Genomic DNA, 22,194 nt, shown 5'->3' with positions numbered 1-22,194 from the left:
TTGTTGTCGGGTGCGGGGTCGGGGTGAGGGGCTAGGATTAGGGTTCGGTGTCAGGGTCAGGATCATGACCCCGGGGCGGGGCTCTGTGCGTCTCCACTCCCCGGAGCTGAATTCGAGGTGGGGAGGGGCAATGGGCGGGGGGTGTTGGCTCAAACAAAGAAGGGAACTTCCTTTCACAAGCAGGTGCGGGGGGGAGGGCACCGCCCCGGGGTGACCCTGGCCAGGATCACGGCCTGGGACACAGATCAGGGTGAGGGGGGCGGGGCGGGAGGGGGCTAATGGAGGGGGGGGGGCTGGCTGCTTATGTGGTGAGGGTGAGTGATTGAGTGGTGAGGCCGAGTGGGTGATTGGTGACTCCGTGGCTCGATAACAAACACAACAGCGACTCACCCCGCTAGGGGTCACGGGTAAACCCCCCCACCCACTCCCGCCCCCTGTTTATTTTCTCCGCTAGGCTGCACTTAAGTAGCGCGCTTGTGTTTGCAGCGACATTCTCACTCAACACGCTCCCCGGCTCCAGCTCCACCCCCACTACCAGATCGCCCCCTCCGCTACACCACCCCTCCCCTCTACTGCACCCCCCCCCCCTCTACTCCCACTACATCACCCGCGCCTCCTTCCATCACCCTCCTCGTCTTAATGAGCAATGTCCTCTTCATCATTCCCCTCCTCGTCTCCTGCTCCCCGCACGAACATTACCTAGCTGCATTGTGGAGGAGCGATGGGGGGTGGGGGAGCACGCGGGGGGGGAGCCAGGACCAAGGAGCAGGGAGCCAGAAGCGAGGAGCCAGAGCCAAGGGTCAGGGAGCCGCGCTTCTGCTGCGCACGGGGCTGGCTGTGCGGAGAGACGGAGCGAGAAGCGGGGGTGGTGCGGGGAGGGACCCTGGGAGTGGAACTCGGCGGCTCCCTGTGGGAATGAGCGGCCTCAGGGGCGGCTTGACCCCCCCTCGCGTCTCTGATGCAGGCGGAGCGAGTGAACCCGGGGATGCCCGGGGCGGAGCGGGGGCTCCCCCCTCCCTGTGCCCCCCCCCTACACCCGCCCCTTCGCTCGAGGGGGAGGGGGCGTCTCGCGTGCCCGGGGGGTCAAACAATCAGCGCGCGCGTGGCCGCCCCGCGCCAGCGCCGCAGCGTCTAATGCCTCGCGCCCAGCAACCCCCGCGGCGCCTCCACCCCGCACCCTCCCTCCCTCCTCCTCTCTCCTCCTACCGCTCTCTCTCCCCCCTCCTCCTACTCCTCCCCCCCCTCTCCCTACTCCTCCGCCTCTCGCTCGCTGGCAGCCATCCACAGCTTTGTCCGGCCGAGAGCGCCGTTCGCCGCCGCGTTCACCAAACCCGGAGTCCTGCGCGACGCTCGACATCACGAGTCATCAGTGGACTCACTCCTCCTCCTCCTCACCACCATCCTCACCATCACCATCCTCACCATCACCATCCTCACCATCTTCGTCGTCGTCGTCACCTCGCACCGCCCGTGCTTCTCGCGGCGCGTGAAGCCGGTGTGGAGGTGGCGGTGTTGATGTTGGGGTCCCGTGGTTCGTAACGAGGTCCCCTCGTATCGCCGCGACCCCCCGATGATGAGGAGCGGCCGTGACCCAGGAGCTCCGGTGTCGCGGTCATCATCAGCCTCTCCCGGAGGCCGCTCAACATCGTCAACATCGTCATCAGCAACATCTCCTCGCTCCGCCATTCCCGCGGCGTCTCCCAGGTGATCCACGGCCCCGCGAGGGGGGCGCACGCCCCGATTCGCGTGACCCCCGCGTGACCCCCTTCTTCTGGGACCCAAGTCCCAGGGACCCCTCCCATCCCGTGACTAACCCCCTCCCGCTCGCTCGATCGCTTTGATTCCGCACCGATGCCGCCTCGCCGTGACCCCGTCTCACCTCGCCGTGACCCCGTCTCACCTCGCCGTGACCCCGTCTCACCTCGCCGTGACCCCTGCTGACCACCCCGCGAGAGGAGGCGGCGGCGGCACCTCCGAGCGGTGTGGAGTGACCCGAGCGCTCGGGGAGCAGTGAATCAGCTCTGTGGCACTGAGTGAATTCATCTCCGTGGAGGAGGAGGAGGGGGGAAGTTCTAAGCAGGGAACTTTGACTCCCCCCCCACCACCCCCTCGTTATCTCCTCGTTATCTCCTCGTTACCTAGGAGCCCGCGGGGATTATCCGACCTTTGACCTCGCTCTATTCCGGGCTCGCGCGGAGACGCGGCCGCACGCGGGCGCCGCGACTCCGCACGGAGACCGCGAACCTCATCGCCACCATCGCCACCATCGCCGCCCGCCTCGTTTAAGTCTCCCGACCCCCAACGTTGTCGCTTCGTGAGGAGAACCCCCAACGGCTGCCCCCCCCCCCCAACTCCTGGACTCATGGGGCAGCGGTTCCCGCGGGCAGCAGCAGCAGCAGCGAGGTCAGCGCAGCATGTTTGGACTGAAGAGCGCTCCGGAGTATCTGCTTGGACTCGGTAAGGGACGGGGGCACACGGGGTGCAGGTGTGTGCAGGTGTGTAGGAGAGTGTGTGTACAGGTTTGTGTGTGGTGCGTGTGTGTCTCTGTGATTAGTGTGTGTGTGTGCAGGTGTGTAGGAGTGTGTACAGGTGTGTGTACAGGTGTGTGCAGGTGTGTAGGAGTGTGTGTGTAGGTGTGTAGGAGTGTGAGTACAGGTGTGTAGGAGTGTGTGTGTAGGTGTGTAGGAGTGTGTGTACAGGTGTGTGTGCAGGTGTGTGTAGGAGTGTGTGTGAGTGTGTGTACAGTGTGTGTGTGGTGTGTAGGAGTGTGTGTACAGGTGTGTGTGTGAGTGTGCAGGTGTGTGTACAGGTGTGTGTACAGGTGTGTGTACAGGTGTGTGAGTGTGTGTGCAGGACTCACCATCTCGTGAGTCCTGCCGGCCTGAATAGGAGTTCGCGAGCAGCATTTGCCCCAACGGACTGATAAAGGCTCCAGGGGGTTACTGTGTTTGTTTTATGGTGTGTGTACAGTATGATGCGTGTGTGTGTGTACGAGTACAGTATGATGCGTGTGTGTGTTTCTTTGACGTGTCCTCAAAGTGCACCTCGCCTGGCACAAGCGCCGTGGTGACGTCACGGCGGTTGTTGCGTGTTTCTGTATATAAGGATATGGAATGGTCTGTGTGTGTGCAGTGTTTGTATGTAAGGGTATATCTACGTACCCAGTATGTGAGGGTGCTGTGTGTGTGTGTGTTTTCGGGTGCCCGTGTATAACATGTGTCAGTGTGAATGACTTGTGTGTGTGTTTATGGATCTGTGTGTGTACATTTCTGTAAATGTGTGCATGTGAGAGAGCGTGTGTGTGTAGGTGTAGTTGTATGTGAATGGATATGTTACGGTGCGTGTAAGGGTGTGAACGTGTGTGTGTTAGTGCGTTAATGGGTGTAAGAGTGTGTGTGTGTTGGTGGGGGGCGGTAGTGTAGTGGTTGCGCTATGAACCTGGTGACCCGAGTTCAATTCCCGCTCAGGGCCAACACCAGTGACGCTTAATTATCTGAACCGGGCCTCCCCTAGATCGACTCAGCCTCAAATGAGTACCTGGTGCGGTACGTAAACATCGCCACTTGGGAGACAAAGACGGTCTTTTTCTTTGTCTTATGTTATTGTATAGGTGTGTGAGTGTGTATGTCTTTGTCTGTGTGTGTGTGTATGTGTATGAGTGTGTGGATGTTAATGTGTGTGTGTGAGTGTGTGTGTATGAGTGTGTGTATGTTAGTGTGTGTGTATGTTAGTGTGTGTGTATGAGTGTGTGTATGTTAGTGTGTGTGTGTGTTAGTGTGTGTGTATGTGTATGAGTGTGTGGATGTTAATGTGTGTGTATGAGTGTGTGTGTATGAGTGTGTGTATGTTAGTGTGTGTGTATGTTAGTGTGTGTGTATGAGTGTGTGTATGTTAGTGTGTGTGTGTGTTAGTGTGTGTGTATGTGTATGAGTGTGTGGATGTTAATGTGTGTGTATGAGTGTGTGTGTGTGAGTGTGTATGTTAGTGTGTGTGTGTTAGTGTGTGTGTATGTGTATGAGTGTGTGGATGTTAATGTGTGTGTATGAGTGTGTGTATGTTAGTGTGTGTGTATGAGTGTGTGTGTATGAGTGTGTGTATGAGTGAGCCTTCGACACTTCATGTGGCCTCAAAGTGCATCTAGCCTGACCATTATCTGAATCGGCTCTGGGTCTCCCCTAGGTCGACTCAGCCTCAAATGAGTACCTGATGTGGTGTGTAAACATCGCCACTGGGGAGACAAAAGCGGTCGGGCGTGGTGCTAGCCACCCACCCCCTCGTGTACCGTGCCGGCCTTCATGGGTGCTCGATATTCACTGTGTGTCAGCGAATATGTCAGTGTGTCAGTATGTATATATTTCAGTATGTGTGTCAGTGTAATTGTTAGTATGTATCAGCATATGTCAGTGTATCAGTGTGTGACTGTGAGTGAGTGGGTGAGTCAGTGGGTAAGTGAATGAGTGGGTGAGTGAGTGGTTGGGTGAGCGAGTAAATGAGTGGGTGAGTGAGTCAATAGGTAGGTGAGTGAGTGAGGAAGTGAGTGTGTGAGGAAATGAGTGAGTGGGTGGGTGGGTGAGGAAGTGAGTGAGTGGGTGAGTGCCCCCTTAGTTAATGACCCACGCCGCCATGCGCCATTTGGCTACTCGTGCTGGCAGGGTTAGTCGGGGTGTGAGTCTGGCTGTGAGTCTTGGTGTGAGTGGGGGTGTGAGTGGGGGTGTGAGTGGGGGTGTGAGTGGGGGTGAGTCTGGCTGTGAGTTGGGGGTATGAGTCTGGGTGTAAATGGGGGTGTAAGTGGCGGTGTGAGTCTGGCTGTGAGTCTTGGTGTGAGTGGGGGTGTGAGTGGGGGTGTGAGTCTTGGTGTGAGTCTGGGTGTAAGTCTGGGTGTGAGTCGGGGTGTGAGTCTGGCTGTGAGTCGGAGTGTGCGCTCAGTATTCTCCAGCCGGTAATGCCGCTCGCCGTGCCCCGCGGCGGGCACTGTAGATGCGAGGCGGCGCGTTTGGCAGAGGCTGTAATTTAGTGAAAGCGTGGGGACAAAATGTCAAACACTCACGCTGCCAAGAATCCCGGGGGCAGAACGATGCGGGCCTACAGTGTGGCCCACGCACAGGCACGCCGCCACACCGACTCGCTCGCCGCCCAATTGACTCACTCACTGACTTACTGACTTACTTATTGATACGCTGTCAGGCCGAGCGATTGCATTCGTACGTGGCTGCCTGGCTGACGCTCTGCCCGCTTCATTTACTGACTGCCTCATTCACCGACTGACTGTTTTTGTAACCGCTTGGCTGACTGTCTGACTGACCTCTTGACTTCTGACTAACTGGGCAATTGCGTAACCGCCTGGGTGGTTGTCTGCTATGCGGTTACCTGTGTGCATTATCCCTCACCCACGCCACCGCTCTGTCCTCTCTGTCCACGTGCTATGAAGAGTGATCACCGGGACGTTGCCCGTGATCGACTCCCCCTCATCGGGGCGCGTGCAGCGTGGTATTGACGACCCCGTCGGGTGTTTTGCGTCGCGCTTGGCATCGCTCGTCCCGTGCCAGCGCCGTCCGCGCTCGGCCCCGCCGAGTTTCCGCACTGTGCCGGTTTCTCGGCCGCGTCCTGACCAATTTGCCCACTGGCCTCTCCGCCCCCGGGTTGGAAACGCAGCGGCCGTGGAGACAACCGTGCACTCGTCGTCGCGCCGGCGCCGCAGCGCCGAGGCTCGCTACGCCGCTGCAATCTCCCGGCGCGGCAGTTAAAAGAGAGGACGCGGTTCCTAAATCTCCCCCCACTCCCCCCCTCGACGCCCCCCGCCTCTGCCCGGTGGGTTCTGCCACCACGAGCAGCCGACCCGCTGGGGAGCCCGACGGTACGGCGTTTGGCCCGGCTGGGTTGACTCGGTACGCTGGATTATTGAGGTTCGCCGTGGCGATGGTTGTGGTGGAAGTGGTGGTGGTAGAGGATGAGGCGGTGGAGGTGGTGGTTGTTTCAATGGTGCGTCTACGAGACGTGCGCGATAGAGCAGAAGCAAAGTTGTGGTCGTTGTGTAGTTGTGCGTGGAGGTTGTGTTGTTGCCTATAGAGGTTATGTTGTTGCGTATAGCGGTTGTGTTGTTGCGTGTAGAGGTTGTGTTGTTGCGTGTAGAGGTTGTGTTGTTGCGTGTAGAGGTTGTGTTGTTGCGTGTAGAGGTTGTGTTGTTGCGTGTAGAGGTTGTGTTGTTGCGTGTAGAGGTTGTGGTGCGATTGATTCTTGGTGGCGTTCCGCTTGGCCCGTGTGTGAACTCAGAGTTCGCAGGATCCAGAAAGTGCTGCCCCCTTCCCTGTAGAACAGAGGTCGCTTGAAGGGACCTCAGAAGGGTTTGTACTGCTCTGTGGGATTTCCGAATGAATTATCTCTCTCAAGACGTGGCCCTAAGACCACTTTTGGGAAAACGAGAACCTCGGGGTGAGGCAGGGAGGCGGTGCGCTCCGGGGCTGGTGAACACGGTGGCGGCGGTGGCGGCGGTGGCGGCACTCTGCCGCACCTCGAGTACCTCGGATGCGGCCTTTTAATCTGCACCTTGCGTGTGCATTATGGGTAATGCGTGTGCATTGTGGGTAATGCGCCGGAGCTTAGCGCTGCTCTGTCGACACGAGCGGAGGTGCGTGAAATGCTGTGCAGGTGCCGGGAAGGGGGGGGGGGCCAAAGCTGCCCCTGGGATTATCCGCGCAGATGAGCTCTCGTTTGAATGGGGTCGCTCCCACCTGCCCTGAATAGCGCCGAGCGCGGCGGTGCCAAACATCGGAGGCTGCGCGCGGCCGGCAGGCGCCGCACACCACGGGAGCCACCTCCATCGGCGGGGGGTCGCCGGTTAATTATGAAGAGGAATCGTGTTTAATATTCGCGGTGTTGGTGGCAATTTGGTGACGAGCAGATGTGGCTTCCACGCCGCCCGGGTGCGTTTCTCCCCGTGCCTTGGCAAGTCGCCGGGACCAGTGTCGCCACTGGCCCAGAATCCGGCTCGCGAGTTTGGAATCTCCATGCCGGATTTAGCGCTCGCATTGGGAAATTGCTTTGCTCGGACTTAGCTCCGGGATTAGGAGTTTGCCTTGCTGGGATAGGGCACCTCGACACTTTGAATCCGGCATTGCCGTGGTTTCGAGGAACCCACCCGAGTTGGGTTTACGGTCGTCGCGAGCGTTTGCGGAGACGAGCCCCGGAGCGTCTGGCGCTCGGGGTGCCTTGCCGGGGTCGAGTCGCAACCCCGAGCCTTGCGGGCACGCAGGGTCGGTGCCTCCCAACCAACCTCGGCCCGAGCCGACGACCGCGGCCCCGAGGAGCCGTCCGCCCCGTGGCGCACGGCGACGTCGTGGCAGCGGCGGCGGCGGACGGCCCGGCGAGCGGCCGTGCCGATCGCTCCGCTTGCTCGTGGCTCGCGGCCGTTCGGAAGCGGACGAGTTAATTGGCCGGTCCCCATGCGAGGGCAGGAGGCGCCCTGTGGCAAGGGGAGCCGCTCATTGTCGAGAACGGCGCCGGAATGTGCCGACGCTCCCCGGATTTCCTCATTTATCGCGAGGGGCCGCTGGTGCCCGAGCGGCCGAGTGCGGCTGGGAGCGTCTCTCCCTCCCTCTCTCGACCCTGGAGCAGGGGCGGCCGTCACTCTGGGGGAAGGGGTCTCTGTGCACGCGCGGCGATGCATCTCGCGCCTGTACGTCACAGCGTCCGCATCCATCAATATACGACTCGTGTATTGATTGGTTTGGTTGTGCATGGCGAGGCCTACGATGATGGGTGAGTGCGTGGGGGGGGGGGCTCACTTGGCGAGTGTGGGGATCGTGATGCTGCTGCTGCTCTCATTATGCGTCTGGCACCGACGAAGGGCCGTGGGGAGGGGTCGAGGGGGGAGCCTTTGAGAGCCAGGGACCCCATGACCCCAGCTGTTTATCTCCCGTAATGACGTCCCCATCATGTGCGTGTGTGTTTGCGCGATGTTACTCCTATCGTGTTAGAGAATGGCCCACATAAGTAGATACCACAGAATTACATCTGAGATCCCTTCCAGTGACTTTTTTTTATCCATTTACTCGGTGTGGTGTCACACTTTTCCACACGCTCTGATTCTGATCGATTGAAGTCAAACCGATGTTTTAAAGTCCCATCGTCGGCATTTGGTTAAATGAACGAAAACAAGTCCAAAATGAATTTTATATAACGTCTGTAAGTTGACAATGAAAGTGAGTTATGCAACAGCCTTACTAAGCACGTGGTTACATGATCCACTTGTATTCGCCGTACACAGGGAACCGTTGTTCCTAAAACAAATCCTCAGTCACGGTAGAAGAGTGCGGTACTGGATCGCCGTACCAAGTCACGGTACTGGATCACGGTACCAAGTCACGGTACCAAGTCACGGTACCAAGTCGTGGTACCAAGTCACGGTACCAAGTCACGGTACCAAGTCGTGGTACCAAGTCACGGTACCAAGTCACGGTACCAAGTCGTGGTACCAAGTCACGGTACCAAGTCGCGTCCCGTGGCTCCGGGCGGCGACGACGGTGGCCGTGGAAGCGGCCCCGGGCCGCCGTACGGCTCTCGCGCCGCGGGCGAGCGCGAGAGCCGCCATCAATCCCGCGGCAGCCCCGAGCTTTGAAACCGAAGTAAGATCGCGAGCGGTGGCCGGGAGAGCGCGACCCGGCGGACCGAGGGACGCGTGGCGCCCGGGCATGGCGCTCCTCGCTCGGCGATGGGTTCGAGGGGGGAGGCGCGCCGCCGCGTGTCGCGGTTATCGGCTCGCGAGATGTGGAACGTCTCCGGCACTCGCCGACACTGAGGGGCTCAGACTTCGCCCCTGGCGCGAAACGTTTGGCGATTGATGAGGCGCGTGCACGTCTGTGTCGGGCAGGTGACAGCGTCTCGTACTCAAGGTGTAGGGGTAGGGCTATAGCTAGTGGCAGTGTCTGGTTGGTTCTGTTGCTGCTTCTTCTCTTCCACGCTGTCACGGAGCAAACCAGGAAATCGATCCCCACGGGGCCCTGGCGTGACACGCCGCTCAGGGGCCAGGCCCAGGGCGAGGGCTCGGGCCGCCATCCCCCTCGGCCAGGGCCGACCTCTGCCAGCGGCTGTGAGCGGTTCGGAGTGGACCTCGCGCCTCGCGCCGCCGCCGCCGCCTCAGAGGCCCGGGATGTGATTAGTGCCGTGATTAATTACCCGCATCCGCCGCTCTGACAGCCTCGCTGCTGACCCCCAACCCCTGCCATTCTCTCCCAGGATGCCGTGCAGATCGCCCCCCATCGCCGGGAGACGCCGTCTAATTGACACCTCTTAGCGATTTATTTGCATAATCTGCCGAGGCGCGGCATTTTAATTAGCCACGCTGAAGCGGGGACGCAGAGGTTAATTGGTAAATCACGGCTCGGAGTGGTCGGGGCGGCCTGCACTGCCGCTCGCTCTCACTCCCGAGCGGAGAGAGATGACACGGATCGAAACGCGCGCTCGTTGTTCCCCGCGACCTGGCCATGAAAACGCCGCGGGGAGAGAGGGGGGAGCCGTGGGTGGCGGTGGGGGGATGCGTGGCCCGGCGAGAACAAAACACTGCGCGCCTCGATCATTCACCTTCGCCGATGTCGGGTGCCGGTGTTTCTGATGCACAGCATCGTGAGGCTAAATCAGTCACAGCTCGTGGTGGTGGTGGTGGTGCTGACTGTCACAGATACAGGTTCAGATATGTAGGGACACGCACGCACTGACACACAAACACACGGATACACACACACACTCCCAGCTGTCAGTGAGTCTGTGTGCTCTCCCGTGTGTGTGTGTGTTAATAAACACACACGCACACACACGTGTTTATGAACACATGTGTAGCGGTTTAACGGCGACCCCAGTTCGATTCCCGCTCACGGCCAACACCAGTGACGATCATCTTGAACCTGTCCCGGGGCTCCCCTAGGTCAACTTAGCCATAAGAGTATTTGGTGCGTTGTGTAAAACCATCACCACTGGGGATACAAAGACGGCCGGGCGTGGTGTTGGCCCACCCACCATTTCGTGTGCCGTGCCGGCCTTCGTATGTGCTCACTAACAGCACTTGCCCAAAAAGTATGTTAAGGCTACACGGGGGACCTTTGTTTTTGTCGAGGGAGCCTCGGCGTCGCTCCCCGAGTGGTGAGTAACGCGCCGCTCCTCCTCACCCACAGCGCGGGAGGGGGGGGGGTGCGACCCCCCCCCCTCCCGCCACCCCCTGTCGGTCAGCATCACATGCAGCGTGTGCGTGCGGGGGGAGTGGTGGCACAGTGGTTAGCGCACTGCGCTACGGACCCTGCTACACGAGTTCGTTTCCCGCTCACTGCCAATAACGGTGGCGAATATTTGAGCTGTTTTCGGGGCTCCCCTACGTCGACTCAGCCTCGAATTAGTACCTAGCAGAGGTGTGGACTCGAGTCATGTGACTTGGACTCGAGTCAGACTCGAGTCATGAATTTGATGACTTGCGACTCGACTTGGACTTGCATAACAATGACTTTGTCCCACCTATGAGATGTGGACTCGAGTCATGTGACTTGGACTCGAGTCAGACTCGAGTCATGAATTTGATGACTTGCGACTCGACTTGGACTTGCATAACAATGACTTTGTCCCACCTATGAGATGTGGACTCGAGTCATGTGACTTGGACTCGAGTCAGACTCGAGTCATGAATTTGATGACTTGCGACTCGACTTGGACTTGCATAACAATGACTTTGTCCCACCTATGGTACCTAGTGCAGTCTGTAGACATCAGCATTATAGAGATGAAGGTGGCCGGACGTGTTTTTGTGCGGTGCGGGAATTCAGGGGTGTACTTGCCCAAACGGTCGGTTAAGGCTATACAACGGATCTTTGTCTTTGCGTGCATGCCGGCAGAAGCCGCTAATCCACTGCAAATGTCGTCACTGCCATGAAACATGCACCTCCGGTCTCTCCGTCTCAGTCTTTCCGTGTTTCCAGTCTCTCTGGCTCCAGCCTCTTCGTGTCACGAACATAAAAATTGAGCACTGTGGCTGGTGGGCAGTTACTGGCGGCAATCGTGGTGCAATTTATCCTGGTGCTACTGGGAGTGCTGGTGGCCCTGATGATACTGATGACCCTGATGACCCTGGCAGTACTGATGACCCTGATGACTGGTGCTACTGATGACCCTGATGATACTGATGACCCTGATGACTGGTGCTAGTGATGACCCTCATAGTACAGGTGACCCTGATGATACTGATGACCACGATGATACTGATGACCCTGATGTCCCTGGTGCTACTGATGACCCTGATGACTGGTGTTACTGATGACCCTGATGATACTGATGACCCTGATGACTGGTGCTAGTGATGACCCTGGTGACTGGTGCTAGTGATGACCCCGGTTACTACTGATGACCCTGATGACTGGTGCTACTGATGACCCTGATGATACTGATGACCCTGATGACTGGTGCTAGTGATGACCCTGACGGTACTGGTTTGGCCTTGAGAAGTGATCGCCCGTCGTGAGACATTTGCTCGTTACAAACCATCATCGATGTGCCTGATGAGGTCACGCCCGGATTCCTCGAGCTCTGACGATGTCGCTGTGGACCCCATCCTGTCTGGACGCTCGCGTCTCGTTCAAATAAATATTTTACAAATCCTCCATCAGCTAAACACCCCGACGAGTCTGATGTTGGCTGATGAGACCCCCGCCCCCAGCGAGATGATCGAATTGGCCGCCCCGTGATCCGAATTTGCACCGAGTCGAGTGAGAGTCCCGTGACCCCGCCGCCACCTCCTGCCTGCGGACCCCGGCTGCGGCGACCCCGTCCGCAGGGTGCTGGGGGCGGGGGGGGGCTAGACTGTGCTGAGGTGGAGAGCGTTGGGGTTTGGGGGGGCCCCCGTTCAGGGTCGCGTGGCGCCGGGTCTCATCGGCTCGCAGGATCGTGTGCGGGCGGAGCGCACGGTGGGCCCTGAGCTTCAGGTGGGGAGACGACCTCGTGACTGCGGTTGATGGCGAGGCCTCCTGGTTGCGATGAAATCTTCCGGTCTCGATGGGAGCTCGTGGTTGCGATGGGACCTCCTGATTGTGATTCATGATGGGACCTACAGTTTGTTACAGAGCTTATTGCTTGTGATGAGTTCTGATGGCACCTCCCGGTTGTGACCGTCCCTCGTGGTTGTGATTCGGGATGTGGCCTCCTGCCTTTGATGCCTCGTGGTTGTGATGACTCCCGCGTGTCGATGCTGCCGCGCGCTGTGACCCCGGGGTCGCGATTACCGCTGACATTAATGGAAACATTCGTCTAAATTTACGAGGCGGCTTAGCGCCTCCTGATTTACACGGGCCCCGTGATTGGCTCCGAGGTCCCTGCGTGCGTGTGAAGAGCGCCGCGTGGGCCGTGGAACAGGAGGATGAGAGAGAAGGGGAGAGGAGACGGGAGGGAAAACCCCGCGCAGGCTGCGAGCCTCTTACCCTCGTCATCATCACTTGGGTCACTTCGCAGGCGCGGATGAAACAAAGCTACCGCTTCTGGCCTGTACCTCCTGCTCCCCCCGCCTCCAGCTCCGCCATGCCCGCCGCACCCCCGCGCTTCACGTCTGCGCCGGGGTGCGTGCGCGCCCCGCGTCTCGTGGCATCGCGGGGGGCGCGGAGAAGGGCACGGGGGGACTCCCCCCCCCCCGGCCCTTCCCCCGCCCGGGCGCTCCACGCGGCCCCACCCGGAGCCCCGTGGAGTGAAGCGGTCGCGGCGAGGGAAGAAGCCGCCGTCAGCTTGGGGGTCTTTGTCTCCCCGCCTTGTTGAGGTTTCAGTTTGGCTCCCGTCGCGCTGCGGCTTTGCGGGTGAAGCAGCCGCGAGTCGAGCGGCGCGAGGGAACGTGGCGATTGCCGGGCTCCATGCACCGTGTCGAGGTGTGCGGTGCGGTGACCGTGGCTAGGGAACGTGGTGAGGGAACGTGGTGAGGGAACGTGGTGAGTGCCGGGCTCCGTGCACCGTGTCGAGGTGTGCGGTGCGGTGACCGGGGCGGTGGCGGTGGCAACGGCGCCGGGTCAGCAGAGCGGTTGGCATAAAGCGACCGCCCCTCCTCCTGCTTCTGCTCCACTTATCGGCATGTCCTCAAGCTCACCTCATTCCTCTCGTCCACGTCCTCCCGCTCCTCTTCTTCCTGACCCTTTCTCGACTACACACAGTCTTTCCGCTCTCTTCTCACGACGCTTCCTTCCCCTGTGAATCCTCCTGGATGTTCACTCACGAGCCTCTTCCCTTCCGCTCAAGTTCCACTCTTCTAACAAATGGAATACGAGGATTAATATTGCATCATACATCGCCGATCCGGGAGAGATGGCGACGGCTTGGAAAGGCCCTCATCCAGCAGTGGATTGATCATGGCCGATGATGACGACGATGATGAATGTTTCTACACGATTCTGAAATTGCTGGAAAGTCCTCTCGGTTAGGAGGCTCGGAATGAGTTGTTTTTATTCAGCACTAATCTCTCAATCTCGCGCCCTTGGCCCGCGCCCTCTTGTAACCAGACTCTCGCGCCCGCCCGCCCGCGCGGCCGCGTTCAGCCGAATCTCAAACACGGTCCAGCGAATCGCTCTAAATGTGGCACGTTCCACGGCCCCACTGGGACGACCGTGGCCGCGTGGGGAGCAGCGGGGGGGCAACGGGGGGGGGGGGGAGCAGTGGGGGGGAGGCAGCGGTCGCCCGTGGTGAGCGGCGCGACAGCCGCTGCCGCGCCGCGCCGCGTGGGCACGCCGCGCCGCGTGGGCACGCGCGCCGCGTGGGCACGCGCGCTCCAAGGCTGCGGCGATCCACCCGGGAAGCAGGCCCGACCGCGGAGGCGATTGTCGGCGTCGTCTCTCCCCGTGCCAACCCCGCACCCCTCGCTGCGCCTTCATTCGGCCTCCACCACCGACGCTTCCCAGATAAGCTGTCCCCTGCGGAGGCCCAAGGACGGAGGCGTTGCTCTGTGGCCTTTGTCCAAAGCCTTGAGCAGCAGCAGCAGCAGCAGCAGCTCGTCCTTCACATCGTTTCCTGAAGGTTCCACGTGGTTCTCTCTTCTTCGTGGAACACGACCACACGGCCCGGCCACGTAGTCGAGCCACGCGTTGTTCATTCCGCGCGTCGTTTGGCTCGACGCCCGCGAAACGTCGGACACGCCGTCTGACTTTCCGCTCCACGTGCCCGGGAGTTTCCTTCAGGAGTCAATTGAGCGTCTCGCGCTCTCCGATCGCAGCGGCGGCAGCAGCGGCCGGCGACGCCGGTCCAACGGGGCGAGAAAGCCAGAAACTCACTTCAGTGCCTGAAGAAACTCCCTGCAGCACGTGGAGTGAAACGTCGGACATCGCACGACTAGAGAGGCCGCGCGGCAGCGGGGTCGGGGCTCGGTGTTGTTGCCATGTGTGCGGGCGGGCGTGCGTGGGGTCACGGCTGGTCGCGGCGTGTGCACTTAGTCCTCCTGAAGCCTGGCTCCCGGTTGCTCGCCGTGTTTGCTCCGAGCAGAAGGGCGACTCGCTCGCTCGCTCGCTCGAGAGTTTGCCCAACGCGGGCGACCCGCGGGGAGGCTATGCGGGAGGTGGCCTCAAACAGAGCAGGAGGAGGTTGATGAGGTTAAGGATGAGGTGGTGGTTTGAGATGGAGGAGGTGTTGACAATGGATTAAGAGGCAGGAGGTTCCATGCTGGAGTAGACGGTAAGAAGGTGGTGGTTGTGGTTTGACCCGGAGAATGATCTCACTTTGAAAGGCAGGAGGAGGTGCAGCTGGATTGGGACAGAGGAGGTGCCGTGTTCGAGCTGAGGGGAGGAGGAGGTGGTGGCTGCTTTGGATTGAGCTCGAGGAGCAGCAGCAGCAGGAGGAGGTGGTGGAGGAGGAGGAGGAGGAGGTTTTGGAGGTTTTTCCAGGAGCGTGACCAGGAAGCATTGTGGGCACTGGCCAATCCGAGGTGGGGGGTGATGGGGACTCCCGCTCCCCCACCTTTAGACCCCGAACATCGGTATTGATCGATCTTTACCACAGATACAACACCAATGGTTATTGGTTATTGTTCACGTGTGTCCTTGTGTGTTAACGCGTGTGTGTGTGTGTGCACGTGTGTGTGGGGAGTGGTGGCGTAGTGTTGAGTGTGCCGCGCTACGAACCCAGCAACCCGGGTTAGATTCCCGCTAATGGCTAACACCATTGAATATCTGAATTTGTCCTGGGCCTCTCCTAGGTCGACTCAGCCTCGATTGAGTACCTGGCACGATGTTTGGACATCACCACTGGGGATACAAAGGCGGCCGAGCGTGGTGATGTGTGCCGTGGCGGACTTCATAGGTGCTCGCTAACAGCACTTGCTCCAGACATATGTTAAGGCTATACGGGGGATCTTTGTCTTTGTATGTATTGAGCAGTATGTGTGTGTGGGTATGTGTGCGGTGTGTATTGGGCTGTGTGGGCTGTGTGAGGAGGAGGAGGAGTGCATTTTGAGGCAATTATTTTTCCATTTGCTTTTATTCTGGGTAACAGCACGAGCTGCGACGCCATCTCCACAGCCAGGGTGTGCAGACCTCGGGAGCGCACGCGTCTGCATGCATCTGCACATGTACACGTGCTGTATCTATGCATGTACACTGCACAGCATACTCAGGTGGGGGGCGGTGGTACAATGCAGTAGAGTCAGCGCGATGCGCGACGAACCCGGCGAACCGAGTTCGATTCCCGCTCACGGTCAACACCAGTGCCGATTATCTGAACCGGACCTGGGCCTCCCCTAGGTCGACTCAGCCTCAAGTGAGTACCTGGTGCGATATGTGGACATCGCCACTGGGGAGACAAAGGCAGCCTGGCGTGGTGATGGCCACCCACCCCATGGTGTGCCGGCCTTCGTGGCACTTGCCCCAACAATCGGTTAAGGCTATACGGGGGATATTTGACTTTGTATACCCGTGCCTCCTGGGTCAGTCCCGCGACCTGCCAGAAGCGAGCTTTCCGCACTTCACGCGAGGGCCTTAAAAGTGCACCCAGCCTGGCACAATTGCCGCGGTGACGCCACCACCACTTAAGGGTGGACGGCAGCAGTTGCCGTCGTTGTATGTTGAGCAGCTGCGCGTGTCTCTGTGATGCCAGCTGCGGGGCGAGCATGTCGCTGGGGGGGACCCTGGTGTTGGGGTCGCGTGAGTGGGGAGCGCCGGGCCCCCCGTGAGTCGGGAGCCCCCCCCTCTCGCACCTCTCCCACGCACGCGGCCACATCTGCGAATCTCGCGTTCATTAAAAGCCCATTGTTGAGCCGATATATTTAGGAATTCTTACAACGTCAACACAACCGTGACAAATCATCATCGTCGTCAGCCTTGGTCAATCCACTGCTGCATGAAGGGCTCTCTACTGGCCACCACCTCCCACAATCCTGCGATGGAACAATCCACCCAGCATCTGCACTCAAGTTGACTTCATCGCTCCATCTCCACAGGGACGGGCCCTCTCGAAATGCATTTAATTCCTTGGCTGCGAACTCATAACGGGGTTTTCATTTTAAAGATCCCATAATTATATTTTTAAATATCGCAAATTTTGGACTTTTTTCTCATTTGTATCTCATTCTGACTTTTGTAAACGGGCAGTTGGTCTCCCCCACAGGGGCAGTGAAGGTCCTGGTTGGGTCTCCTTGACTTTACGACTGTTCGGTGCCTTCATTCAGTTTGGCTACGTGGACCCTCAGGGTCTTCAGCAACCTGGGCCTCATGGATGCCCAGGTCTCATGACACCAGGCCATGCGAGTGCAGGGCCTTCGCAGCGCTGGGCCTGCGTGAGACAAGGGCCTTCGGGACACTGGGCCACGTTGAGACTCGCACGGGGGCCTCGTGACGCAGGCTCTTCAGGCCCCTGGGTTGGGAACAGGGTTGCCATCTGTGCTGGTGTTCTCAGGATCATCCTCTTGTCGAGGAAGCTGTTGTCCTGGGAAATCAGTTGCGTAACAACAACAGTAATAGCTACTCAGAAAGATGATGCGTCTATGTGCAGTCCTCCCCTATTCTGATATTAGGAGACCCTCTTATGTGGAACTTCTTTTGTACCGTACATAGACAACCATGTTCATCCCCAGGTATGTCCCAGATTTTTTTAATACCCTAATCGGTGGTGATGTCACCACGGTGCTTGTGCCAGGCTAGGTGCACCTTGAGGCCAGGTTAAGTGCCGAAAGCTATCTGGCAGATCAAGGGACAGACCCAGGTGTAATGAGTTGACCGATGTGCTGGGCTGGGTGCAGCAGGTCACGGGACAAACCTAGATGTTATGGGTTGAATGATGCCCCAGGTTTTATGGATTAACTGGTTGAGATGATCGCAGATGCACCTCCTGTGCCAACAGACCGATAGACTCACAGAGACCCATAAATTCAGGCCCCTGTCCAACAACAAAGCGTCTCTCCACCGCTGTCTTCGTACCGCATCCGGTACAATGGCCGACAGCGCAACACTGAGAGATGTGCGGTACAAACGCGAAAACTTGCACGACTGTGTCACGCATTGCGCCCTGCATGGGCCATCCCTGCCCGGCGCTGGCGCTGAGTGTGATTAAGAGTTTGCGTGTCCAGCGCTGGCGGTGTTGGTGAACACGGTCGCCAGAGCCCTCACCGTGGCCCGCTCCCCACGGGACGCACTGCCAAATATGCTCAAGGCGTGACAGCTCAGACTGTTATGATCTGTGGTCAAGCAGAATTGTTCGGCTGCCAAGTCCGATTACCAGACTAATTCCTCAGCGCGTCCTTCCCACGATCTTTACGCAAGCTTAGCACTGTGCGCGCAAGGTGTTGTCCCGTACAGTAGACCCCCTGCACTCGCTCTGCCATCTGGATTATGTAAATGCCTGTGGCGGCGTAAAAGCCTGAGAGAGGCCGTAAAAATATGAAATATGACCGCGCCTTTCATGCGCTCTCTTCCCCCCCCCCGCTCCGTCTCTCCACGCATTACAGCTTCGCACTTCTTCTCGCAACCTGTTGAAGACAAAGGCGGCACTGAATGGCCAGACGGGTCGTTTGTAGTCTTAATGCGCTCGTAATGACGAAAACGTTTTGCCTTTTTGGATTTATCGCCGTTCCGCCGTGGGACCGCGGTCCGCCCGCAGATTGTTTTGTGTAACTGTCAACGCGTGGCCTTGCGCGGCACAAACCCCCACGCCGCTCCCCTCAACGCCGCCGCGGGCGCGTTGAGATTTACACGCACGGCGCGCCCACGGAGCGGCGCACTGTATTCGCACGCCTCTGGAACTGTTTAGGAGCTTGGCCGCCCCTCGCCCTGGCCCTGCTTCACATCAGAGACGGTGGACACGGCCCAGCGTGGGCCCCGCCGTGGGGGGAGGCGGCCCCCAGGCGTAAACCCGGGACCCGTAACCGGCGTGCGCGCGCGTGAGCCCGCGTCTTTCTATCCATGTTTGCCTGGGGATGGCATGGCACTGCGAATGAGCACGACGACCGCTTCCCAATGACAAATTACTTTAAGAGGACTCCGGGTGGCGCAGGGTTCAAGTGCGCTGAGCCAACACCTCAGAGAGCCTGGGTTTGAATCTTGAGTTTCGGACGCCCGACCGTGATCGATCTGAGTTCTCAAGTGGGAATTGAGTTGGTTATTCTTAGCCCAGTCACCCGACGGCAGCACAAATAAACAACGCGTTAAATCTGAGTTTCACTTGGCTTCATCGCTGCTCTGAGGATTAAAATATATCGGTTTGACGGCCATGTGAAATATTTATCTGTAGCGGGACGTGTGGGAAAGCGTGTCCACTAATGTGTGGATGAAAAACGTCACTTGAAGGGGTCTCGGAAACAGTTCTGTGACCTCTCCTTCCATGGACCATTCTCGAACACGGGGGAGATGAGCGGGTCTGCGAGAGCGCACCCGATGCACACGTCGTTGTCTCGGAACGGTATGGCCGATAGCCACATTTAAATTGGGCAAAACCCCAAAACAATGAAAACTATGGGGGCACGTCATGTGGTGAGCTTGGAGTGCTTCGACAGGCAACCAGTTTCCCCACCGCTCTCCTTTTCGAGGGCCATAAATTCGAGGAGGGCCCTAGTCTTGCGTGGCTTGAGAGGATTCCTTCGAATCCCAGGTCACAGACAGAAAAAACCCACATATCCCCATCACTGTATATAATTACCCCAGCCACTTGAGTTAAATATCCGGTAAAGGCTAAATAGCAGTTGCGAGTGACGTCACAGCTGGTCCTGGGTCCTCCTTTGGCCACGACGGTGCCTTTCAACCGCCGCTTCTGCTGATCGGTAAAAGCGGGCATGTCCATTGGGCATGTCCATTACACATGTGTGCGCCACTCTGCTGATGGGCGAGGGACCGGTGGGCGAGGGGGAGTCGCTCAGTCCCGCTCATGCCCAGGCACATTCCACCAGAAGCATTGGACACAGCCTGCACCATCTCCGGATCGCGCGCACTGCTCCACCCCGTGACCTCAGCTCGCTCACGATGACGGCTGTTGGCCAACACCGCACCTGGCTCGAGCAGCGATTGTTAGAGAATCTGGCGGCGCCGGACGGTGAGGCGTGGGCGAGCGGGGTGACAACGTCGTTACACTTGGCTGCCTGGTAGAGCGTCGATTTTGAAAACACTTGTCAAGGCACGCGGGGGAGAGGGAGCTGGCGATAGGGAATGGGCTCTCGCCAAGAGCAGACGCTGCTGGCCTCTCAACGATGCTGGGAATGCCGGGGCAGGGATCCGTGCCGTGCCCGGCCCGGGTCCGTGTTTCGGCTGAGCGGACTCGGGGGAGGGCAGCAGGGAATCAATTGCAACGTGAGCCGTACCGCTCTGCGTTTCCCATTATAACAGTTTAACATCAATTTGGCACGCGCACCAAATATTCTCATTACCGGCATTCTAGTTATATGATGGTAATGGCATCTAATGGGTGGATATTGATTGAAGAGGGGATTTCTGGAGTCGTTGCTTTGTTGTCGATGGGGACGCCGAGTGCCTCTTGCCGATCCCACGCCGGGCGGAGGCCGTTGGTGGGGCCATCCGGGTCGGGCCTCGTAGACCGCTGCCGCCTTCACCGTTGTCGGGGGACTGGAGACTGAAACCTGTCCGTGCACCCGGCTCGGAAAATCCATTCGCTGCAATTGGCGTCCGGTGTCTTCTTGCTTTGAAGCGGTTCTGGAGCCATTGCTCACGGATAGAGGAGTATATTGTCTACGCGTCGCCGACTGGTTTTTGAGATCAATAGCTGTCACTGCCTTGACATTTAATCCACTGGAGCTGCACATGTGCAGGAATAAACAAGCAGCTGCTTGGCTTGGTGGTGGCTTGCCGCGCGTCACGCCCACCGCTGGTGCCGGGAGCTCGAGCCAGCGCCGCCGCTCGTGTTCTCCGCCGCCCGCTCCCCTCTCACGCGACCCGCCCTCCGCCGCCACTGGGATTTTCCCCTGTTTTCATTTATTACGATTTTCTATCCCGAATCTGGGCCATCCTCAAAACACCACGCGGAGGAGGTTTTTGGCGGCGCTAACGTGCGGTTGTCGTGGCTGCTGCCTCGGACTTTCGGTGCGTGCGGTTGAGCGCTGCCTGCTCGGGCCTCTCCTGGGCCCCTGCGGCACCGGCGCCGTCACCCCTCCCCGTGTGCCCGGCACACCGCGGCCTCGCTGAACCCCGTGCAGAGTTTGTATTTATTTCTCGTATCTCCGATTCCCATCTGGTGAGCAGCTGGGGTCAGCTGGCCCAGGGGCTGCGGCCGCGCTCCCTGGAATGCGAGGCCAAGAGACGCGGCGTGGCCTCCAGCCCGAGGGGTTGCAAATGCCACGGCAGGTACGCCGCGGAGACGGCCGTGGCGCGCACGGTCCGCTAGCGTGGTCGGTGGCCCACGGCGCCCAACTCTTCCAGCGTGTTGCCGCGGGGGCTTCGCGAGCGCATGCTGCCGTGCACCAAGATGCCTTTTCGCCTCGGACTTTGATCGCGATCGGCAACGTGGGGCGTGGTAGGGCGCAGGGGCGTGGGAGGGAGCGCTATGGCGTCACCAGCCAGGCCGATAAGGGGTGTCCAAGACGCGCAGAGTAGACGTGGGACGATAAGGAGCTGACTCGGTGTCAGGATCAAGTTCGCTTTCCCGGTGGCAACGTGACGTGCGCTTACAAGTTGATCAAAGCTTACGTCTCTCTCTGTCTCACTGGGTTTTTTTCTCTCTCGCCATCTCGTTGGCCCGACTGTCGGCTTCACTAACTGTCCGCGCTGGCGCTATTTTGGACGGGGCCAGCTCGAGCGCGGGGTCAGCCCGCACCTGTCAGTTGCGCTTACCCAGCAGCACCCGGCTGACCGGGCGCCCCCTGCCCTCCCGCCGCCGTGCGGCCCTCCCACTCCCTCGCCCTCCCTCCCTCCCGTGGGGCCAGAGGCAGAGAGCGTGTCAAAATGGATTTATCTGGCTGCCACAAGTGCTGTTAGCTATTTTTAAGGCTTGACACGTTTCACTTGTCGTTTAGCCGTCGTTAGTCTATGTACCCAACGAGAGGCTCTTGAAAGCGCCGGCTGAACCCACGGAGCGGCGGGGGGGCAAGGGCCGCTCCGGTTTTTGGAGCTTCCACTGGGAGCTGCCGCCGGGGCCCTCGGTTTAGCCACTGCTCACGCGCGACATTGCGCACGCTTCTCCAGCAACAGCAGAGGCAGCAGCAGCAGCAGCAGAAGCTATTGCTTAGGTGACTGATTGCACGTCAGGCATTTGTTAATGGACCACCGGGTGTTCAATTCGTCCTTCTGCATCTGTTAAGGCTGTTTCAGCTGTTGAGCTTCTGCGGTGGCAGGATTTCTGGCAGGGGCATCCTCCCCGATTGCACTGCGAGCCCAGCGGCGGACTTTTGGTGTCAATTTAGTGGCAAATAAAGTGCTGAGCCAATTACGAAACGCCGTGCACAATAACCGTATGCTTTGGCCGCAATCGGCTGGGCACCGGGAGTGTTTGGATGATGCTGTGTGTATGAGTGTGCGACAAGGGCAGGACCCTGGCAACGAAGGTGGCATGGGTCAGCCACTCGGACTATAATATGTCTCCTCCACGCTAATTATTAGTCGTTACGCTCCTTAGTCACGGTGCAAATTTGGGATTGCTTATTTACCACTGTTTATTTACCAAGATGATAACATTTACGATACAGCGTGCGACACGGCGCGATGCACCTACTCTGTTGCGCGGCTCGTACGTGAACCAAAGACGCGCTGCCAGATGTCACCGGGGGTGGCTGCT

The 22,194-nt window shown here is 59.0% G+C and overlaps 1 protein-coding gene across 4 annotated transcripts in view; it reads left to right on the top strand.

The window, feature by feature from the left end:
* The first annotated feature begins 309 nt into the window (after positions 1-309).
* Positions 310-22,194, top strand: part of LOC144723218 (genetic suppressor element 1-like) — a 54,224-nt gene continuing 32,339 nt past the window's right edge. For 2 of the 4 annotated variants that reach the window (XM_078601772.1, XM_078601769.1), the window contains exons 1-2: positions 311-1,704; positions 2,143-2,457. In XM_078601772.1, the coding sequence (XP_078457898.1) occupies positions 2,415-2,457 (43 nt within the window). In that variant the 5' untranslated portion in view covers positions 311-1,704; positions 2,143-2,414. Of the gene's footprint in view, positions 1,705-2,142; positions 2,458-22,194 lie in introns of all 4 variants that reach the window. The other 2 variants (XM_078601768.1, XM_078601770.1) reach the window with 2 other exon arrangements.

This window comes from Lampetra planeri, chromosome 17 (assembly GCF_965212315.1).
Source record: "Lampetra planeri chromosome 17, kcLamPlan1.2.h2, whole genome shotgun sequence".
In the NCBI taxonomy this organism is placed as follows: domain Eukaryota; kingdom Metazoa; phylum Chordata; class Hyperoartia; order Petromyzontiformes; family Petromyzontidae; genus Lampetra; species Lampetra planeri.
Note: the sequence above shows the minus strand (reverse complement) of the source record. Positions and strands in the feature narration are given on the sequence as shown.